Source organism: Oncorhynchus kisutch, unplaced genomic scaffold, assembly GCF_002021735.2.
Source record: "Oncorhynchus kisutch isolate 150728-3 unplaced genomic scaffold, Okis_V2 scaffold3885, whole genome shotgun sequence".
In the NCBI taxonomy this organism is placed as follows: domain Eukaryota; kingdom Metazoa; phylum Chordata; class Actinopteri; order Salmoniformes; family Salmonidae; genus Oncorhynchus; species Oncorhynchus kisutch.
Window position 1 is genome coordinate 60001 of NW_022265830.1, and position 17500 is coordinate 77500.

General features: G+C 45.7%; 1 protein-coding gene across 1 annotated transcript in view; it reads right to left on the reverse strand.

Moving 5' to 3' along the window:
- The window catches only part of LOC116372070 (bifunctional heparan sulfate N-deacetylase/N-sulfotransferase 4), a 75110-nt gene that overhangs the window by 29067 nt on the left and 28543 nt on the right, over positions 1-17500 (reverse strand). The window contains exons 8-9 of the mRNA XM_031821148.1: positions 14363-14548; positions 11129-11257 (exon numbers count right to left, since the gene is read on the reverse strand). Of these exons, the coding sequence (XP_031677008.1) occupies positions 11129-11257; positions 14363-14548 (315 nt within the window). The remainder of the gene's footprint in view (positions 1-11128; positions 11258-14362; positions 14549-17500) is intronic.

Here is a 17500-nt window from a genome sequence, read left to right on the forward strand (position 1 = left end):
GATGAGTAATGTAGGGTATGTAAACATTATATAAAGTGGTGTTATTTAGTGACAAGTGATACATTTATTACATGCAGTTTTTAATTATTAAAGTGGCCAGAGAGTTGAGTCAGTATGTTGGCAGCAGCCACTCTATGTTAGTGGTGGCTGTTTAACAGTCTGATGGCTTGGAGACAGAGAGTTGAGTCAGTATGTTGGCAGCAGCCACTCTATGTTAGTGGTGGCTGTTTAACAGTCTGATGGCTTGGAGACAGAGATTTGAGTCAGTGTGTTGGCAGCAGCCACTCAATGTTAATGGTGGCTGTTTAACAGTCTGATGGCTTGGAGACAGAGATTTGAGTCAGTGTGTTGGCAGCAGCCACTCAATGTTAGTGGTGGCTGGTTAACAGTCTGAAGGCCTTGAGACAGAGAGTTGAGTCAGTGTGTTGGCAGCAGCCACTCAATGTTAGTGGTGGCTGGTTAACAGTCTGAAGGCCTTGAGACAGAGAGTTGAGTCAGTGTGTTGACAGCAGCCACTCAATGTTAGTGGTGGCTGGTTAACAGTCTGATGGCCTTGAGACAGAGATTTGAGTCAGTATGTTGGCAGCAGCCACTCAATGTTAGTGATGGCTGTTTAACAGTCTGATGGCCTTGAGACAGAGAGTTGAGTCAGTATGTTGGCAGCAGCCACTCAATGTTAGTGATGGCTGGTTAACAGTCTGATGGCTTGGAGACAGAGATTTGAGTCAGTGTGTTGGCAGCAGCCACTCAATGTTAGTGGTGGCTGTTTAACAGTCTGATGGCTTGGAGACAGAGATTTGAGTCAGTGTGTTGGCAGCAGCCACTCAATGTTAGTGGTGGCTGTTTAACAGTCTGATGGCTTGGAGACAGAGATTTGAGTCAGTATGTTGGCAGCAGCCACTCAATGTTAGTGGTGGCTGTTTAACAGTCTGATGGCTTGGAGACAGAGATTTGAGTCAGTATGTTGACAGCAGCCACTCAATGTTAGTGGTGGCTGTTTAACAGTCTGATGGCCTTGAGACAGAGATTTGAGTCAGTATGTTGGCAGCAGCCACTCAATGTTAGTGATGGCTGTTTAACAGTCTGATGGCCTTGAGACAGAGAGTTGAGTCAGTATGTTGGCAGCAGCCACTCAATGTTAGTGATGGCTGGTTAACAGTCTGATGGCTTGGAGACAGAGATTTGAGTCAGTGTGTTGGCAGCAGCCACTCAATGTTAGTGGTGGCTGTTTAACAGTCTGATGGCCTTGAGACAGAGAGTTGAGTCAGTATGTTGGCAGCAGCCAATCAATGTTAGTAGTGGCTGTTTAACAGTCTGATGGCCTTGAGATAGAGAGTTGAGTCAGTGTGTTGGCAGCAGCCACTCAATGTTAGTGATGGCTGGTTAACAGTCTGATGGCTTGGAGACAGAGAGTTGAGTCAGTGTGTTGGCAGCAGCCACTCTATGTTAGTGGTGGCTGTTTAACAGTCTCATGACCTTGAGACAGAGATTTGAGTCAGTGTGTTGGCAGCAGCCACTCAATGTTAGTGGTGGCTGGTTAACAGTCTGATGGCTTGGAGACAGAGAGTTGAGTCAGTGTGTTGGCAGCAGCCACTCTATGTTAGTGGTGGCTGTTTAACAGTCTGATGGCCTTGAGACAGAGAGTTGAGTCAGTATGTTGGCAGCAGCCACTCAATGTTAGTGGTGGCTGTTTAACAGTCTGATGGCTTGGAGACAGAGAGTTGAGTCAGTGTGTTGGCAGCAGCCACTCAATGTTAGTGGTGGCTGTTTAACAGTCTGATGGCTTGGAGACAGAGAGTTGAGTCAGTGTGTTGGCAGCAGCCACTCAATGTTAGTGGTGGCTGTTTAACAGTCTGATGGCCTTGAGACAGAGATTTGAGTCAGTATGTTGACAGCAGCCACTCAATGTTAGTGGTGGCTGTTTAACAGTCTGATGGCCTTGAGATAGAGAGTTGAGTCAGTGTGTTGGCAGCAGCCACTCAATGTTAGTGGTGGCTGTTTAACAGTCTGATGGCCTTGAGATAGAGAGTTGAGTCAGTGTGTTGGCAGCAGCCACTCAATGTTAGTGGTGGCTGTTTAACAGTCTGATGGCCTTGAGACAGAGATTTGAGTCAGTATGTTGACAGCAGCCACTCAATGTTAGTGGTGGCTGTTTAACAGTCTGATGGCTTGGAGACAGAGATTTGAGTCAGTATGTTGGCAGCAGCCACTCAATGTTAGTGGTGGCTGTTTAACAGTCTGATGGCTTGGAGACAGAGATTTGAGTCAGTATGTTGACAGCAGCCACTCAATGTTAGTGGTGGCTGTTTAACAGTCTGATGGCCTTGAGACAGAGATTTGAGTCAGTATGTTGGCAGCAGCCACTCAATGTTAGTGATGGCTGTTTAACAGTCTGATGGCCTTGAGACAGAGAGTTGAGTCAGTATGTTGGCAGCAGCCACTCAATGTTAGTGATGGCTGGTTAACAGTCTGATGGCTTGGAGACAGAGATTTGAGTCAGTGTGTTGGCAGCAGCCACTCAATGTTAGTGGTGGCTGTTTAACAGTCTGATGGCTTGGAGACAGAGATTTGAGTCAGTGTGTTGGCAGCAGCCACTCAATGTTAGTGGTGGCTGTTTAACAGTCTGATGGCTTGGAGACAGAGATTTGAGTCAGTATGTTGGCAGCAGCCACTCAATGTTAGTGGTGGCTGTTTAACAGTCTGATGGCTTGGAGACAGAGATTTGAGTCAGTATGTTGACAGCAGCCACTCAATGTTAGTGGTGGCTGTTTAACAGTCTGATGGCCTTGAGACAGAGATTTGAGTCAGTATGTTGGCAGCAGCCACTCAATGTTAGTGATGGCTGTTTAACAGTCTGATGGCCTTGAGACAGAGAGTTGAGTCAGTATGTTGGCAGCAGCCACTCAATGTTAGTGATGGCTGGTTAACAGTCTGATGGCTTGGAGACAGAGATTTGAGTCAGTGTGTTGGCAGCAGCCACTCAATGTTAGTGGTGGCTGTTTAACAGTCTGATGGCCTTGAGACAGAGAGTTGAGTCAGTATGTTGGCAGCAGCCAATCAATGTTAGTAGTGGCTGTTTAACAGTCTGATGGCCTTGAGATAGAGAGTTGAGTCAGTGTGTTGGCAGCAGCCACTCAATGTTAGTGATGGCTGGTTAACAGTCTGATGGCTTGGAGACAGAGAGTTGAGTCAGTGTGTTGGCAGCAGCCACTCTATGTTAGTGGTGGCTGTTTAACAGTCTCATGACCTTGAGACAGAGATTTGAGTCAGTGTGTTGGCAGCAGCCACTCAATGTTAGTGGTGGCTGGTTAACAGTCTGATGGCTTGGAGACAGAGAGTTGAGTCAGTGTGTTGGCAGCAGCCACTCTATGTTAGTGGTGGCTGTTTAACAGTCTGATGGCCTTGAGACAGAGAGTTGAGTCAGTATGTTGGCAGCAGCCACTCAATGTTAGTGGTGGCTGTTTAACAGTCTGATGGCTTGGAGACAGAGAGTTGAGTCAGTGTGTTGGCAGCAGCCACTCAATGTTAGTGGTGGCTGTTTAACAGTCTGATGGCTTGGAGACAGAGAGTTGAGTCAGTGTGTTGGCAGCAGCCACTCAATGTTAGTGGTGGCTGTTTAACAGTCTGATGGCCTTGAGACAGAGATTTGAGTCAGTATGTTGACAGCAGCCACTCAATGTTAGTGGTGGCTGTTTAACAGTCTGATGGCCTTGAGACAGAGAGTTGAGTCAGTGTGTTGGCAGCAGCCACTCAATGTTAGTGGTGGCTGTTTAACAGCCTGATGGCCTTGAGACAGAGAGTTGAGTCAGTGTGTTGGCAGCAGCCACTCAATGTTAGTGGTGGCTGTTTAACAGTCTGATGGCCTTGAGATAGAGAGTTGAGTCAGTGTGTTGGCAGCAGCCACTCAATGTTAGTAGTGGCTGTTTAACAGTCTGATGGCCTTGAGATAGAGAGTTGAGTCAGTGTGTTGGCAGCAGCCACTCAATGTTAGTAGTGGCTGTTTAACAGTCTGATGGCCAGAGAGTTGAGTCAGTGTGTTGGCAGCAGCCACTCAATGTTAGTAGTGGCTGTTTAACAGTCTGATGGCCAGAGAGTTGAGTCAGTGTGTTGGCAGCAGCCACTCAATGTTAGTAGTGGCTGTTTAACAGTCTGATGGCCAGAGATTTGAGTCAGTGTGTTGGCAGCAGCCACTCAATGTTAGTAGTGGCTGTTTAACAGTCTGATGGCCAGAGATTTGAGTCAGTGTGTTGGCAGCAGCCACTCAATGTTAGTAGTGGCTGTTTAACAGTCTGATGGCCAGAGATTTGAGTCAGTGTGTTGGCAGCAGCCACTCAATGTTAGTAGTGGCTGTTTAACAGTCTGATGGCCTTGAGATAGAAGCTGTTTTTCAGTCTCTCGGTCCCCGGTTTGTATTACTAGAATTTCAGATCAATTATATTCATTATTTAAATCCTTATTATGAGAATGTAGTATAAAGTATAAAGACTATAAATTATAGACTAGTGTGTGCTGCTAAAACAGACCTGATGATGTAATTCCAACTAATGGAAACAACAGTTAGAAAGAACAAACTTGTCCACCATTTTGTTTAGTTTTGTTGTTTTATGTATAAATGCTTTCAATCAACTTTTTCCAAACCCTTTCTACAGTAAATACACTACCAGTCAAACCCTTTCTACTGTAAATACCCTACCACTCAAACCCTTTCTACAGTAAATACACTACCAGTCAAACCCTTTCTACAGTAAATACACTACCAGTCAAACCCTTTCTACTGTAAATACACTACCAGTCAAACCCTTTCTACTGTAAATACACTACCAGTCAAACCCTTTCTACTGTAAATACACTACCAGTCAAACCCTTTCTACTGTAAATACCCTACCACTCAAACCCTTTCTACTGTAAATACACTACCAGTCAAACCCTTTCTACTGTAAATACCCTACCACTCAAACCCTTTCTACTGTAAATACACTACCAGTCAAACCATTTCTACTGTAAATACACTACCAGTCAAACCCTTTCTACTGTAAATACACTACCAGTCAAACCCTTTCTACAGTAAATACACTACCAGTCAAACCCTTTCTACTGTAAATACCCTACCAGTCAAACCCTTTCTACTGTAAATACACTACCAGTCAAACCCTTTCTACTGTAAATACACTACCAGTCAAACCCTTTCTACTGTAAATACCCTACCAGTCAAACCCTTTCTACTGTAAATACACTACCAGTCAAACCCTTTCTACAGTAAATACACTACCAGTCAAACCCTTTCTACTGTAAATACACTACCAGTCAAACCCTTGCTACTGTAAATACACTACCAGTCAAACTCTTTCTACTGTAAATACACTACCAGTCAAACCCTTTCTACTGTAAATACACTACCAGTCAAACCCTTTCTACTGTAAATACACTACCAGTCAAACCCTTTCTACTGTAAATACACTACCAGTCAAACCCTTTCTACTGTAAATACACTACCAGTCAAACCCTTTCTACTGTAAATACACTACCAGTCAAACCCTTTCTACTGTAAATACACTACCAGTCAAACCCTTTCTACTGTAAATACCCTACCAGTCAAACCCTTTCTACAGTAAATACACTACCAGTCAAACCCTTTCTACTGTAAATACACTACCAGTCAAACCCTTGCTACAGTAAATACACTACCAGTCAAACCCTTTCTACTGTAAATACACTACCAGTCAAACCCTTTCTACTGTAAATACACTACCAGTCAAACCCTTTCTACTGTAAATACACTACCAGTCAAACCCTTTCTACTGTAAATACACTACCAGTCAAACCCTTTCTACAGTAAATACACTACCAGTCAAACCCTTTCTACTGTAAATACACTACCAGTCAAACCCTTTCTACTGTAAATACACTACCAGTCAAACCCTTTCTACTGTAAATACACTACCAGTCAAACCCTTTCTACTGTAAATACACTACCACTCAAACCCTTTCTACTGTAAATACACTACCAGTCAAACCCTTTCTACTGTAAATACACTACCAGTCAAACCCTTTCTACTGTAAATACCCTACCAGTCAAACCCTTTCTACTGTAAATACACTACCAGTCAAACCCTTTCTACTGTAAATACACTACCAGTCAAACCCTTTCTACTGTAAATACACTACCAGTCAAACCCTTTCTACTGTAAATACACTACCAGTCAAACCATTTCTACTGTAAATACCCTACCAGTCACACCCTTTCTACTGTAAATACACTACCAGTCAAACCCTTTCTACTGTAAATACACTACCAGTCAAACCCTTTCTACTGTAAATACCCTACCAGTCAAACCCTTTCTACAGTAAATACCCTACCAGTCAAACCCTTTCTACTGTAAATACACTACCAGTCAAACCCTTTCTACTGTAAATACACTACCAGTCAAACCCTTTCTACTGTAAATACACTACCAGTCAAACCCTTTCTACTGTAAATACACTACCAGTCAAACCCTTTCTACTGTAAATACACTACCAGTCAAACCCTTTCTAAAAACGAATCAGACGATGAGGAAATCTCTGATTTAGTTAAAAACATTTTGAATTGAAGAAGATATTCTAGTCTTCTGATGACAGTGACGGGGAAACGGCGATCAACAGAGTTTGGAAAACAACAGGCCTAGGACTGGTCTAGGAACAGTGGAACAGTGGGTTAACTGGTCTAGGAACAGTGGGTTAACTGGTCTAGGAACAGTGGGTTAACTGGTCTAGGAACAGTGGGTTAACTGGTCTAGGAACAGTGGGGTAACTGGTCTAGGAACAGTGGGTTAACTGGTCTAGGAACAGTGGAACAGTGGGTTAACTGGTCTAGGAACAGTGGTTTAACTGGTCTAGGAACAATGGAACAGTGGGTAAACTGGTCTAGGAACAGTGGGATAACTGGTCTAGGAACAGTGGGATAACTGGTCTAGGAACAGTGGGTTAACTGGTCTAGGAACAGTGGGTTAATTGGTCTAGGAACAGTGGGTTAACTGGTCTAGGAACAGTGGGTTAACTGGCTTAGGAACAGTGGGTTAACTGGTCTAGGAACAGTGGGTTAACTGGTCTAGGAACAGTGGAACAGTGGGTAAACTGGTCTAGGAACAGTGGGTTAACTGGTCTAGGAACAGTGGGTTAACTGGTCTAGGAACAGTGGGTTAACTGGTCTAGGAACAGTGGAACAGTGGGTTAACTGGTCTAGGAACAGTGGGTTAACTGGTCTAGGAACAGTGGGTTAACTGCCTTGTTCAGGGGCAGAACGACAGATCTTTACCTTGTCGGCTCAGAGATTCGATCTTGCAACTTTTAAGTCATTCAGTCCAACGCTCTACTAGCTACCACCCGCCACTAGGCTACCACTAGGCTACCACCCGCCACTACTCACTGTTTAGCACATGGCCTCTCATGTGATTCCTTAAAGAGATGGGTGGGGCTAAAGTTTAGAGGGTGTGAACGATGCTGAATGGGTGGGGCTAAAGCTTTAGAGGGTGTGAACGATGCTGAATGGGTGGGGCTAAAGTTTAGAGGGTGTGAACGATGCTGAATGGGTGGGACTAAAGTTTAGAGGGTGTGAACGATGCTGAATGGGTGGGACTAAAGTTTAGAGGGTGTGAACGATGCTGAATGGGTTTAGACAAACAGCTCTCTCTTACCAAAACATTCAAAGGCCCTTTTCTCAAAAAAATAGTTTACAAGTTTATCAACTTTCAAAGCAGAATAACTTTCCCATTGTTCCTCAAAAAGGCAGTGTATGATATACCATTTTCTAGCTCTGAGTCTCCACTTTTATCCAGTGTAAAACTTTTTTTTTTAAATATTTTGCTACATAAGACCGATTTGAGTCGGTTAGTCACATATAATGGCAAGAACAGCTCAAATAAGCAAAGAGAAACAACAGTCCATCATCAAGTTAAGACAAGAAGGTCAGTCAATACGGAACATTTCAAGAACGTTTAAAGTTTCTTCAAGTGCAGTCGCAAAAAAATATTTATTTGATGAAACTGGCTCTCATGAGTTCTCACATTTTGTCCAGGAAGTTGTCTAAAGGGGATTGAATTTGTTGTTGCCTAATTGTCTTTTGGTAAATTTCCACACTACTTTCCTTCCATCTATAGTATTTCTTAATGTTACTCAGTTCCTTTGGCTTTGGTGCCTCATGATTGAGTATTGCTCTGTTCAAGTAGACTGTGATTTTGCTGTGGTCTGATAGGGGTGTCAGTGGGCTGACTGTGAACCCTCTGAGAGACTCTGGGTTAAGGTCAGTGGGCTGACTGTGAACCCTCTGAGAGACTCTGGGTTAAGGTCAGTGGGCTGACTGTGAACGCTCTGAGAGACTCTGGGTGAGTTGAGGTCAGTGGGCTGACTGTGAACACTCTGAGAAACTCTGGGTTAAGGTCAGTGGACTGACTGTGAACGCTCTGAGAGACTCTGGATTGAGGTCAGTGGGCTGACTGTGAACACTGAGAGACTCTGGGTTGAGGTCAGTGGACTGACTGTGAACGCTCTGAGAGACTCTGGGTGGGTTGAGGTCAGTGGGCTGACTGTGAACGCTCTGAGAGACTCTGGGTTAAGGTCAGTGGACTGACTGTGAACACTCTGAGAGACTCTGGGTTAAGGTCAGTGGACTGACTGTGAACGCTCTGAGAGATGCTGGGTTGAGGTCAGTGGACTGACTGTGAACACTCTGAGAGATGCTGGGTTGAGGTCAGTGGACTGACTGTGAACGCTCTGAGAGATGCTGGGTTGAGGTCAGTGGGCTGACTGTGAACACTCTGAGAGACTCTGGGTTGAGGTCAGTGGACTGACTGTGAACGCTCTGAGAGACTCTGGGTGGGTTGAGGTCAGTGGGCTGACTGTGAACGCTCTGAGAGACTCTGGGTTAAGGTCAGTGGGCTGACTGTGAACACTCTGAGAGACTCTGGGTTAAGGTCAGTGGACTGACTGTGAACGCTCTGAGAGACTCTGGGTTGAGGTCAGTGGGCTGACTGTGAACGCTCTGAGAGACTCTGGATTGAGGTCAGTGGACTGACTGTGAACGCTCTGAGAGACTCTGGGTGGGTTGAGGTCAGTGGGCTGACTGTGAACACTCTGAGAAACTCTGGGTTAAGGTCAGTGGACTGACTGTGAACGCTCTGAGAGACTCTGGATTGAGGTCAGTGGGCTGACTGTGAACACTGAGAGACTCTGGGTTGAGGTCAGTGGACTGACTGTGAACGCTCTGAGAGACTCTGGGTGGGTTGAGGTCAGTGGGCTGACTGTGAACGCTCTGAGAGACTCTGGGTTAAGGTCAGTGGACTGACTGTGAACACTCTGAGAGACTCTGGGTTAAGGTCAGTGGACTGACTGTGAACGCTCTGAGAGATGCTGGGTTGAGGTCAGTGGACTGACTGTGAACACTCTGAGAGATGCTGGGTTGAGGTCAGTGGACTGACTGTGAACGCTCTGAGAGATGCTGGGTTGAGGTCAGTGGGCTGACTGTGAACACTCTGAGAGACTCTGGGTTGAGGTCAGTGGACTGACTGTGAACGCTCTGAGAGACTCTGGGTGGGTTGAGGTCAGTGGGCTGACTGTGAACGCTCTGAGAGACTCTGGGTTAAGGTCAGTGGGCTGACTGTGAACACTCTGAGAGACTCTGGGTTAAGGTCAGTGGACTGACTGTGAACGCTCTGAGAGACTCTGGGTTGAGGTCAGTGGGCTGACTGTGAACGCTCTGAGAGACTCTGGATTGAGGTCAGTGGACTGACTGTGAACGCTCTCAGAGACTCTGGGTTGAGGTCAGTGGACTGACTGTGAACGCTCTGAGAGACTCTGGGTTGAGGTCAGTGGACTGACTGTGAACGCTCTGAGAGACTCTGGGTTGAGGTCAGTGGGCTGACTGTGAACGCTCTGAGAGACTCTGGGTGGGTTGAGGTCAGTGGGCTGACTGTGAACACTCTGAGAAACTCTGGGTTAAGGTCAGTGGACTGACTGTGAACGCTCTGAGAGACTCTGGATTGAGGTCAGTGGGCTGACTGTGAACACTGAGAGACTCTGGGTTGAGGTCAGTGGACTGACTGTGAACGCTCTGAGAGACTCTGGGTGGGTTGAGGTCAGTGGGCTGACTGTGAACGCTCTGAGAGACTCTGGGTTAAGGTCAGTGGACTGACTGTGAACACTCTGAGAGACTCTGGGTTAAGGTCAGTGGACTGACTGTGAACGCTCTGAGAGATGCTGGGTTGAGGTCAGTGGACTGACTGTGAACACTCTGAGAGATGCTGGGTTGAGGTCAGTGGACTGACTGTGAACGCTCTGAGAGATGCTGGGTTGAGGTCAGTGGGCTGACTGTGAACACTCAGAGAGACTCTGGGTTGAGGTCAGTGGGCTGACTGTGAACGCTCAGAGAGACTCTGGGTTGAGGTCAGTGGGCTGACTGTGAACACTCTGAGAGACTCTGGGTTGAGGTCGGTGATAAAGTAGTCTACAATACTACTGCCTAGAGATGAGCTATAGGTGAACCTACCGTAGGAGTCCCCTCCAAGCCTACCATTGACTATGTACATACCCAGGATGTAACAGAGCTGCAGGAGTTGTGACCCGTTTTTGTTGGTTGTGTTGTTGTAGTTGTGCCTAGGGGGGCATATGGGGAGGGAATGCTGTCACCTCCAGGTAGGTGTTTGTCCCCTGTGTGCTGAGGGTGTCAGGTTCTGGTCCAGTTCTTGCATTTAGGTCGCCACAGACTAGTACATGTCCCTGGGCCTGGAAATGATTGATTTCCCCCTCCAGGATGGAGAAGCTGTCTTCATTAAAGTATGGGGATTCTAGTGGGGGGATATAGGAAGCACACAGGAGGACATTTTTCTCTGTTGAGATCATTTCCTTTTGAATTTGAAGCCAAATGTTCCTGTTTTGCTCAATACCAAATCTCTCTCTCTCTCTCTCTCTCTCTCTGTTTGTGTGTGTGTGAGTGAGGGGACGGGGTGTGTGTGTGTTAACTCACTGGGTTCAGTAGGACAGTAAGGAGTTAGCTCACTGGGTTCAGTAGGACAGTAAGGAGTTAACTCACTGGGTTCAGTAGGACAGTAAGGAGTTAGCTCACTGGGTTCAGTAGGACAGTAAGGAGTTAACTCACTGGGTTCAGTAGGACAGTCAGGAACAGTTCTCCTCCCATGATGCTGTTGTCCAGTTCTTTAGGTCCTCCAGGATAGTCCTTATAGTAAATGGTGTGTGTGAACAATCCACACGTCTGACGCGGCAGCACCTACACACACACACACACACACACACACACACACACACACACACACACACACACACACACACACACACACACACACACACACACACACACACACACACACACACACACACACACACACACACACACACATACAAAAAACCACAGAATTGTAAATTAGGAGAGGAGAGGACAGATAGACTAACTGCAGTTAGTGCTAAATACGGCTGCTAGAATCCTGACTAGAACCCAAAAATGTGATCATATTACTCCCGTGCTAGCCTTCCTGTTAAGGCAAGGGCTGATTTCAAGGTTTTACTAATACAAAGTATTACATGGGCTTGCTCCTACCTACCTTTCTGATTTGGTCCTGCCGTACATACCTACACGTACGCTACGGTCACAAGACGCAGGCCTCCTAATTGTCCCTAGAGTTTCTAAGCAAACAGCTGGAGGCAGGGCTTTCTCCTATAGAGCTCCATTTTTATGGAACGGTCTGCCTACCCATGTCAGAGACGCAAACTCGGTCTCAACCTTTAAGTCTTTACTGAAGACTCATCTCTTCAGTGGGTCTTATGAATGAGTGTAGTCTGACCCAGGACTGTGAAGGTGAACGGAAAGGCTCTGGAGCAACGAACCACCCTTGCTGCCTCTGCCTGGCCGGTTCCCCTCTTTCCACTGGGATTCTCTGCCTCTAACCCTATTATAGGGGCTGAGTCACTGGCTTACTGGTGCTCTTCAAAACCATCCCTAGGAGGGGTGCATCACTTGAGTGGGTAGAGTCACTGATGTGATCTTCCTGTCTGGGTTGGCGCCCCCCCTTGGGTTGTGCCGTTGCGGAGATCTTTGTGGGCTATACTCGGCCTTGTCTCAGGATGGTAAGTTGGTGGTTGAAGATATCCCTCTAGTGGTGTGGGGGCTGCGCTTTGGCAAAGTGGGGTGGGGTTATATCCTTCCTGTTTGGCCCTGTCCGGGGGTGTCCTCGGATGGGGCCACAGTGTCTCCTGACCCCTCCCGTCTCAGCCTCCAGTATTTATGCTGCAGTAGTTTATGTGTCGGGGGCTAGGGTCAGTTTGTTATATCTGGAGTACTTCTCCTGTCTTATCCGGTGTGAATTTAAGTGTCCTCTCTCTAATTCTCTCTTTCTCTCTTTCTTTCTCTCTCTCGGAGGACCTGAGCCCTAGGACCATGCCTCAGGACTACCTGGCATGATGACTCCTTGCTGTCCCCAGTCCACCTGGCCGTGCTGCTGCTCCAGTTTCAACTGTTCTGCTGTTTTCAACTCTCTAGAGACAGCAGGAGTGGTAGAGATACTCTGAATGATCGGCTATGAAAAGCCAACTGACATTTATTCCTGAGGTGCTGACTTGCTGCTGACTTGCTGCACCCTCGACAACTACTGTGATTATTATTATTTGACCATGCTGGTCATTTATGAACATTTGAACATCTTGGCCATGTTCTGTTATAATCTCCACCCGGCACAGCCAGAAGTGGACTGGCCACCCCACATAGCCTGGTTCCTCTCTAGGTTTCTTCCTAGGTTTTGGCCTTTCTAGGGAGTTTTTCCTAGCCACCGTGCTTCTACACCTGCATTGCTTGCTGTTTGGGGTTTTAGGCTGGGTTTCTGTACAGCACTTTGAGATATCAGCTGATCTAAGAAGGGCTATATAAATACATTTGATTTGAGATGGGAGGGGAGATGAGAGGTTAAGTGAAGAGATACACACAGAACTATTTGACCAAACCAACTGCCTACACTGATATAGCTGACACTGAAATACACAGTGGCTTCAGACAGTATTCATACCCCTACACTTATTCCCTCTGCCCTTGTGTTTTAGGTTATTGTCCGGCTGAAAGGTGAATTCATCTCCCAGTGTCTGGTGGAAAGCAGAGTGAACCAGGTTCTCCTCTAGGATTTTGCTCCATTCCGTTTCTTTTTTATCCTGAACGATGACAAGCATACCCCATAACATGATGCAGCCACCACTATGCTTGAAAATATGGAGAGTGATACTCAGTAATGTGTTGTATTGCATTTGTCCCAAACATAACACTTTGTATTCAGGACAAAAAGTTAATTGCTTTGCAACATTTCTTGTATAAATTTAGTGACTTGTTGCAAACAGGATGCATGTTTTGGAATAGTTGTGCTCTGTACAGGCTTACTTCGTTTCACTCTGTCATTTAGGTCAGTGTTGTGGAGTAACGACAATGTTGTTGATCCATCCTCACCTTTCTCCCATCATTAAACTCTGTAACTGTTTTAAAGTCACCATTGGTCTCATGGTTAAATCTCTGAGCAGTTTCCTTCCTCTCCGGCAACTGAGTTAGGAAGGACGCCTGTATCTTTGTAGTGACTGGGTGTATTGATACACCATCCAAAGTGTAATTAATAACTTCACCAAGCTTTTTTCATTTTTACCCATCTACCAATCGGTGTCCTTCTTTGCAAGGTATGGAAAACCTCCCTGGTCTTTGTGGTTTAAACTGTGTTTGAAATTCACTCTTCGACTGAAGGGACCTTACAGATAATTGTATGTGAGGGGGTACAGAGATGAGGTAGTAATTCAAATATAATGTTAAACACTATAATTGCACACAGATTGAGTCCATGGCACTTATAATGTGACTTTTTAAGCATATCTTCACTCCTGAACTTATTGAGTCTGAGTGTTCTAAATGTCTGAGTGTTCTAAATGTTCAGAGCATTCTAAATGTTCAGAGTGTTCTAAATGTTCAGAGTGTTCTAAATGTTCAGAGTGTTCTAAATGTTCAGAGTGTTCTAAATGTTCAGAGTGTTCTAAATGTTCAGAGTGTTCTAAATGTTCAGAGTGTTCTAAATGTTCCGAGTGTTCTAAATGGTCCAAGTGTTCTAAATGGTTTCGAGCATTCATAACAAAGAGGTTGAATATTGATTCAAACTTTTCACCTTTTTTCATTTTTTATTAATTTAGAAAAATTTGGAAAAACATAATTACACTTTGAGATTATGGAGTATTGTGTGTAAATCTCTCCGTTTAATCCATTTAAAATTCTGTATAGAAAAAGTCTGTAATGCAACAACGTGGAAAAAGTCAAGGGGTGTGAATTCTTTCTGACGGCAGTGTACCAGTGTTTCCTCACCATAATATCATTGTGTATGAATCCTTTGCGGTATCTAGCAGGTTTGAGGTGAGGGTATTCCTCAGTAGATGTAACCCTGATGTTCCACACCTTCCTCCACGTCTCATACAGCTGGAGATGAACAGGGTAGACTCCTGAATGGTGGGGAGCAACAGCATAACCCTGGTCTACTGGAATACCATGATCCTACAGGGGGGAGAGAGAGAGAGACATAGAGAGAGAGATGAACAAGACTCGGGAATGGTGGGGAGCAACAGCATAACCCTGGTCTACTGGAATACCATGATCCTACAGGGGGGAGAGAGAGAGAGACATAGAGAGAGAGAGATGAACAAGACTCGGGAATGGTGGGGTGCAACAGCATAACCCTGGTCTACTGGAATACCATGATCCTACAGGGGGGAGAGAGAGACATAGGGAGAGAGAGAGAGATGAACAAGGCTCGGGAATGGTGGGGTGCAACAGCATAACCATGATCCTACAGGGGGGAGAGAGAGAGAGACATAGAGAGAGAGAGAAAGAGATGAACAAGACTCGGGAATGGTGGGGTGCAACAGCATAACCCTGGTCTACTGGAATACCATGATCCTACAGGGGGGGAGAGAGAGAGAGACATAGAGAGAGAGAGAGACATAGAGAGAGAGAGAGAGATGAACAAGACTCGGGAATGGTGGGGTGCAACAGCATAACCCTGGTCTACTGGAATACCATGATCCTACAGGGGGGAGAGAGAGACATAGGGAGAGAGAGAGAGAGATGAACAAGGCTCGGGAATGGTGGGGTGCAACAGCATAACCCTGGTCTACTGGATAACCATGATCCTACAGGGGGGAGAGAGAGACATAGGGAGAGAGAGAGAGAGATGAACAAGGCTCGGGAATGGTGGGGTGCAACAGCATAACCCTGGTCTACTGGATAACCATGATCCTACAGGGGGGAGAGAGAGACATAGGGAGAGAGAGAGAGAGATGAACAAGGCTCGGGAATGGTGGGGTGCAACAGCATAACCCTGGTCTACTGGATAACCATGATCCTACAGGGGGGAGAGAGAGAGAGACTTAGAGAGAGAGAGAGAGATGAACAAGACTCGGGAATGGTGGGGTGCAACAGAAAACAATAAACAAACAATGACACAAATAATTATCTATCCAAAATGGAGATGTCTGGGTAAACCACTTCTCCAATCTGTTTGTCTCTATAACAAAGAACAAACAGCAAAAACATATACATGATCACATACAGATCTTAGAATCAACTATTAAAGACCAGAACCCACTGGATTCCAGAACCCACTGGATTCCAGAACCCACTGGATTCTCCAATTACCTTGGCCTGTGGTGTTGATGGTATCCTAAATGAAATGATAAAATATACAGATCACAAATTCTAATTGGCTAAACTTTTTAACTTTTTAACATCATCCTCAGCTCTGGCATCTTCCCCAATATTTGGAACCAAAGACTGGTCACCTCAATCCACAAAAGTGGAGACAAATTTGACCCCGATAACTACCATGGGATATGAGTCAACAGCAACCTTGGGAAAATCCTCTGCATTATCATTAACAGCAGACTTGTGTATTTCCTCAGTGAAAACAATGTACTGAGCAAATGTCAAATTGGCTTTTTACCAAATTGCTGCACAACAGACCACGTATTCACCCTGCACACCCTAAATGAGAAACAAACAAACCAAAACAAAGGAAAAGTCTTCTCATGCTTTGTTGATTTTTAAAAAGCTTTCGACTCAATCTGGCACGAGGGTCTGTTACACAAATTGATGGAAAGTTGTGTTGGGGGGAAAAACATACGACATTATGACATCCATACATGTACACAAACAACAATTGTGCAATTGGCAAAAAAACATGCACATTTCTTTCCACATGGCCAGGGGGTGAGACAGGGATGCAGCTTAAGCCCCACCCTCTTTAAACATATGTCAACTAATTTGCTCTAGAACAGTCTGCAGCACCCGTCCTCACCCTACAAGAATCTGAAGTCAAATGTCTACCATTTGCTGATGGTGCTTGATCAAATCAAATCAAATCAAATTTATTTATATAGCCCTTCGTACATCAGCTGATATCTCAAAGTGCTGTACAGAAACCCAGCCTAAAACCCCAAACAGCAAGCAATGCAGGTGTAGAAGCACGATGTGGAGGTGAAGTCAAATGTCTACCATTTGCTGATGGTGCTTGATGTGGAGGTGAAGTCAAATGTCTACCATTTGCTGATGGTGCCTGATGTGTACTGGAGGTGGGTTAGGCTAACCCTAACCCTAACCCACCCTGGAAGGTGAAGTTGAGAGTGTTGTGAACAGGTAGTTTATTCCTTTAAAATATCAAAAAAACTAAACAAAGTGCCCAAAACACGGAACAAATGTGCGGAACAAAAACACCAATAGACATAACACATGATGGGGAACAGAGGAATAAATACATAAATACAGATGGATGAAAACCAGGCAGGGAACAAGACACAACAAATGGATAAATACAGATGGATGAAAACCAGGCAGGGAACAAGACACAACAAATAGATAAATACAGATGGATGAAAACCAGGGAACAAGACACAACAAATGGATATGAAAATGGAGCGGCGATGGCTAGAAAGCCGGTGACGTCGATCGCCGCCCGAGGAAGTCGTGACAGATGCTTCAAGGAGTCCCCAACCAAGGAGGGCCTACAGCAGCACCTAGATCTTCTGCACATATTCTGACAGACCTGGGACCTGGGACCTGACAGACCTGGGCCCTGACAGACCTGGGCCCTGACAGACCTGGGCCCTGACAGACCTGGGACCTGACAGACCTGGGACCTGACAGACCTGGGCCCTGACAGACCTGGGACCTGACAGACCTGGGCCCTGACAGACCTGGGCCCTGACAGACCTGGGCCCTGACAGACCTGGGCCCTGACAGTAAATCTCAGTAAGACCAAAAATAATGGTGTTCCAAAAAAGGTCCAGGACCACAAATACAAATTCCATCTAGACACTGTTGCCCTAGAGCACACAAACAACTATACATACCTCAGCCTAAACATCAACTCCACAGGTAACTTCCACAAAGCTGTGAACGATCTGAGAGACGAGGCAAGAAGGGCCTTCTATGCCATCAAAAGGAACATAAAAG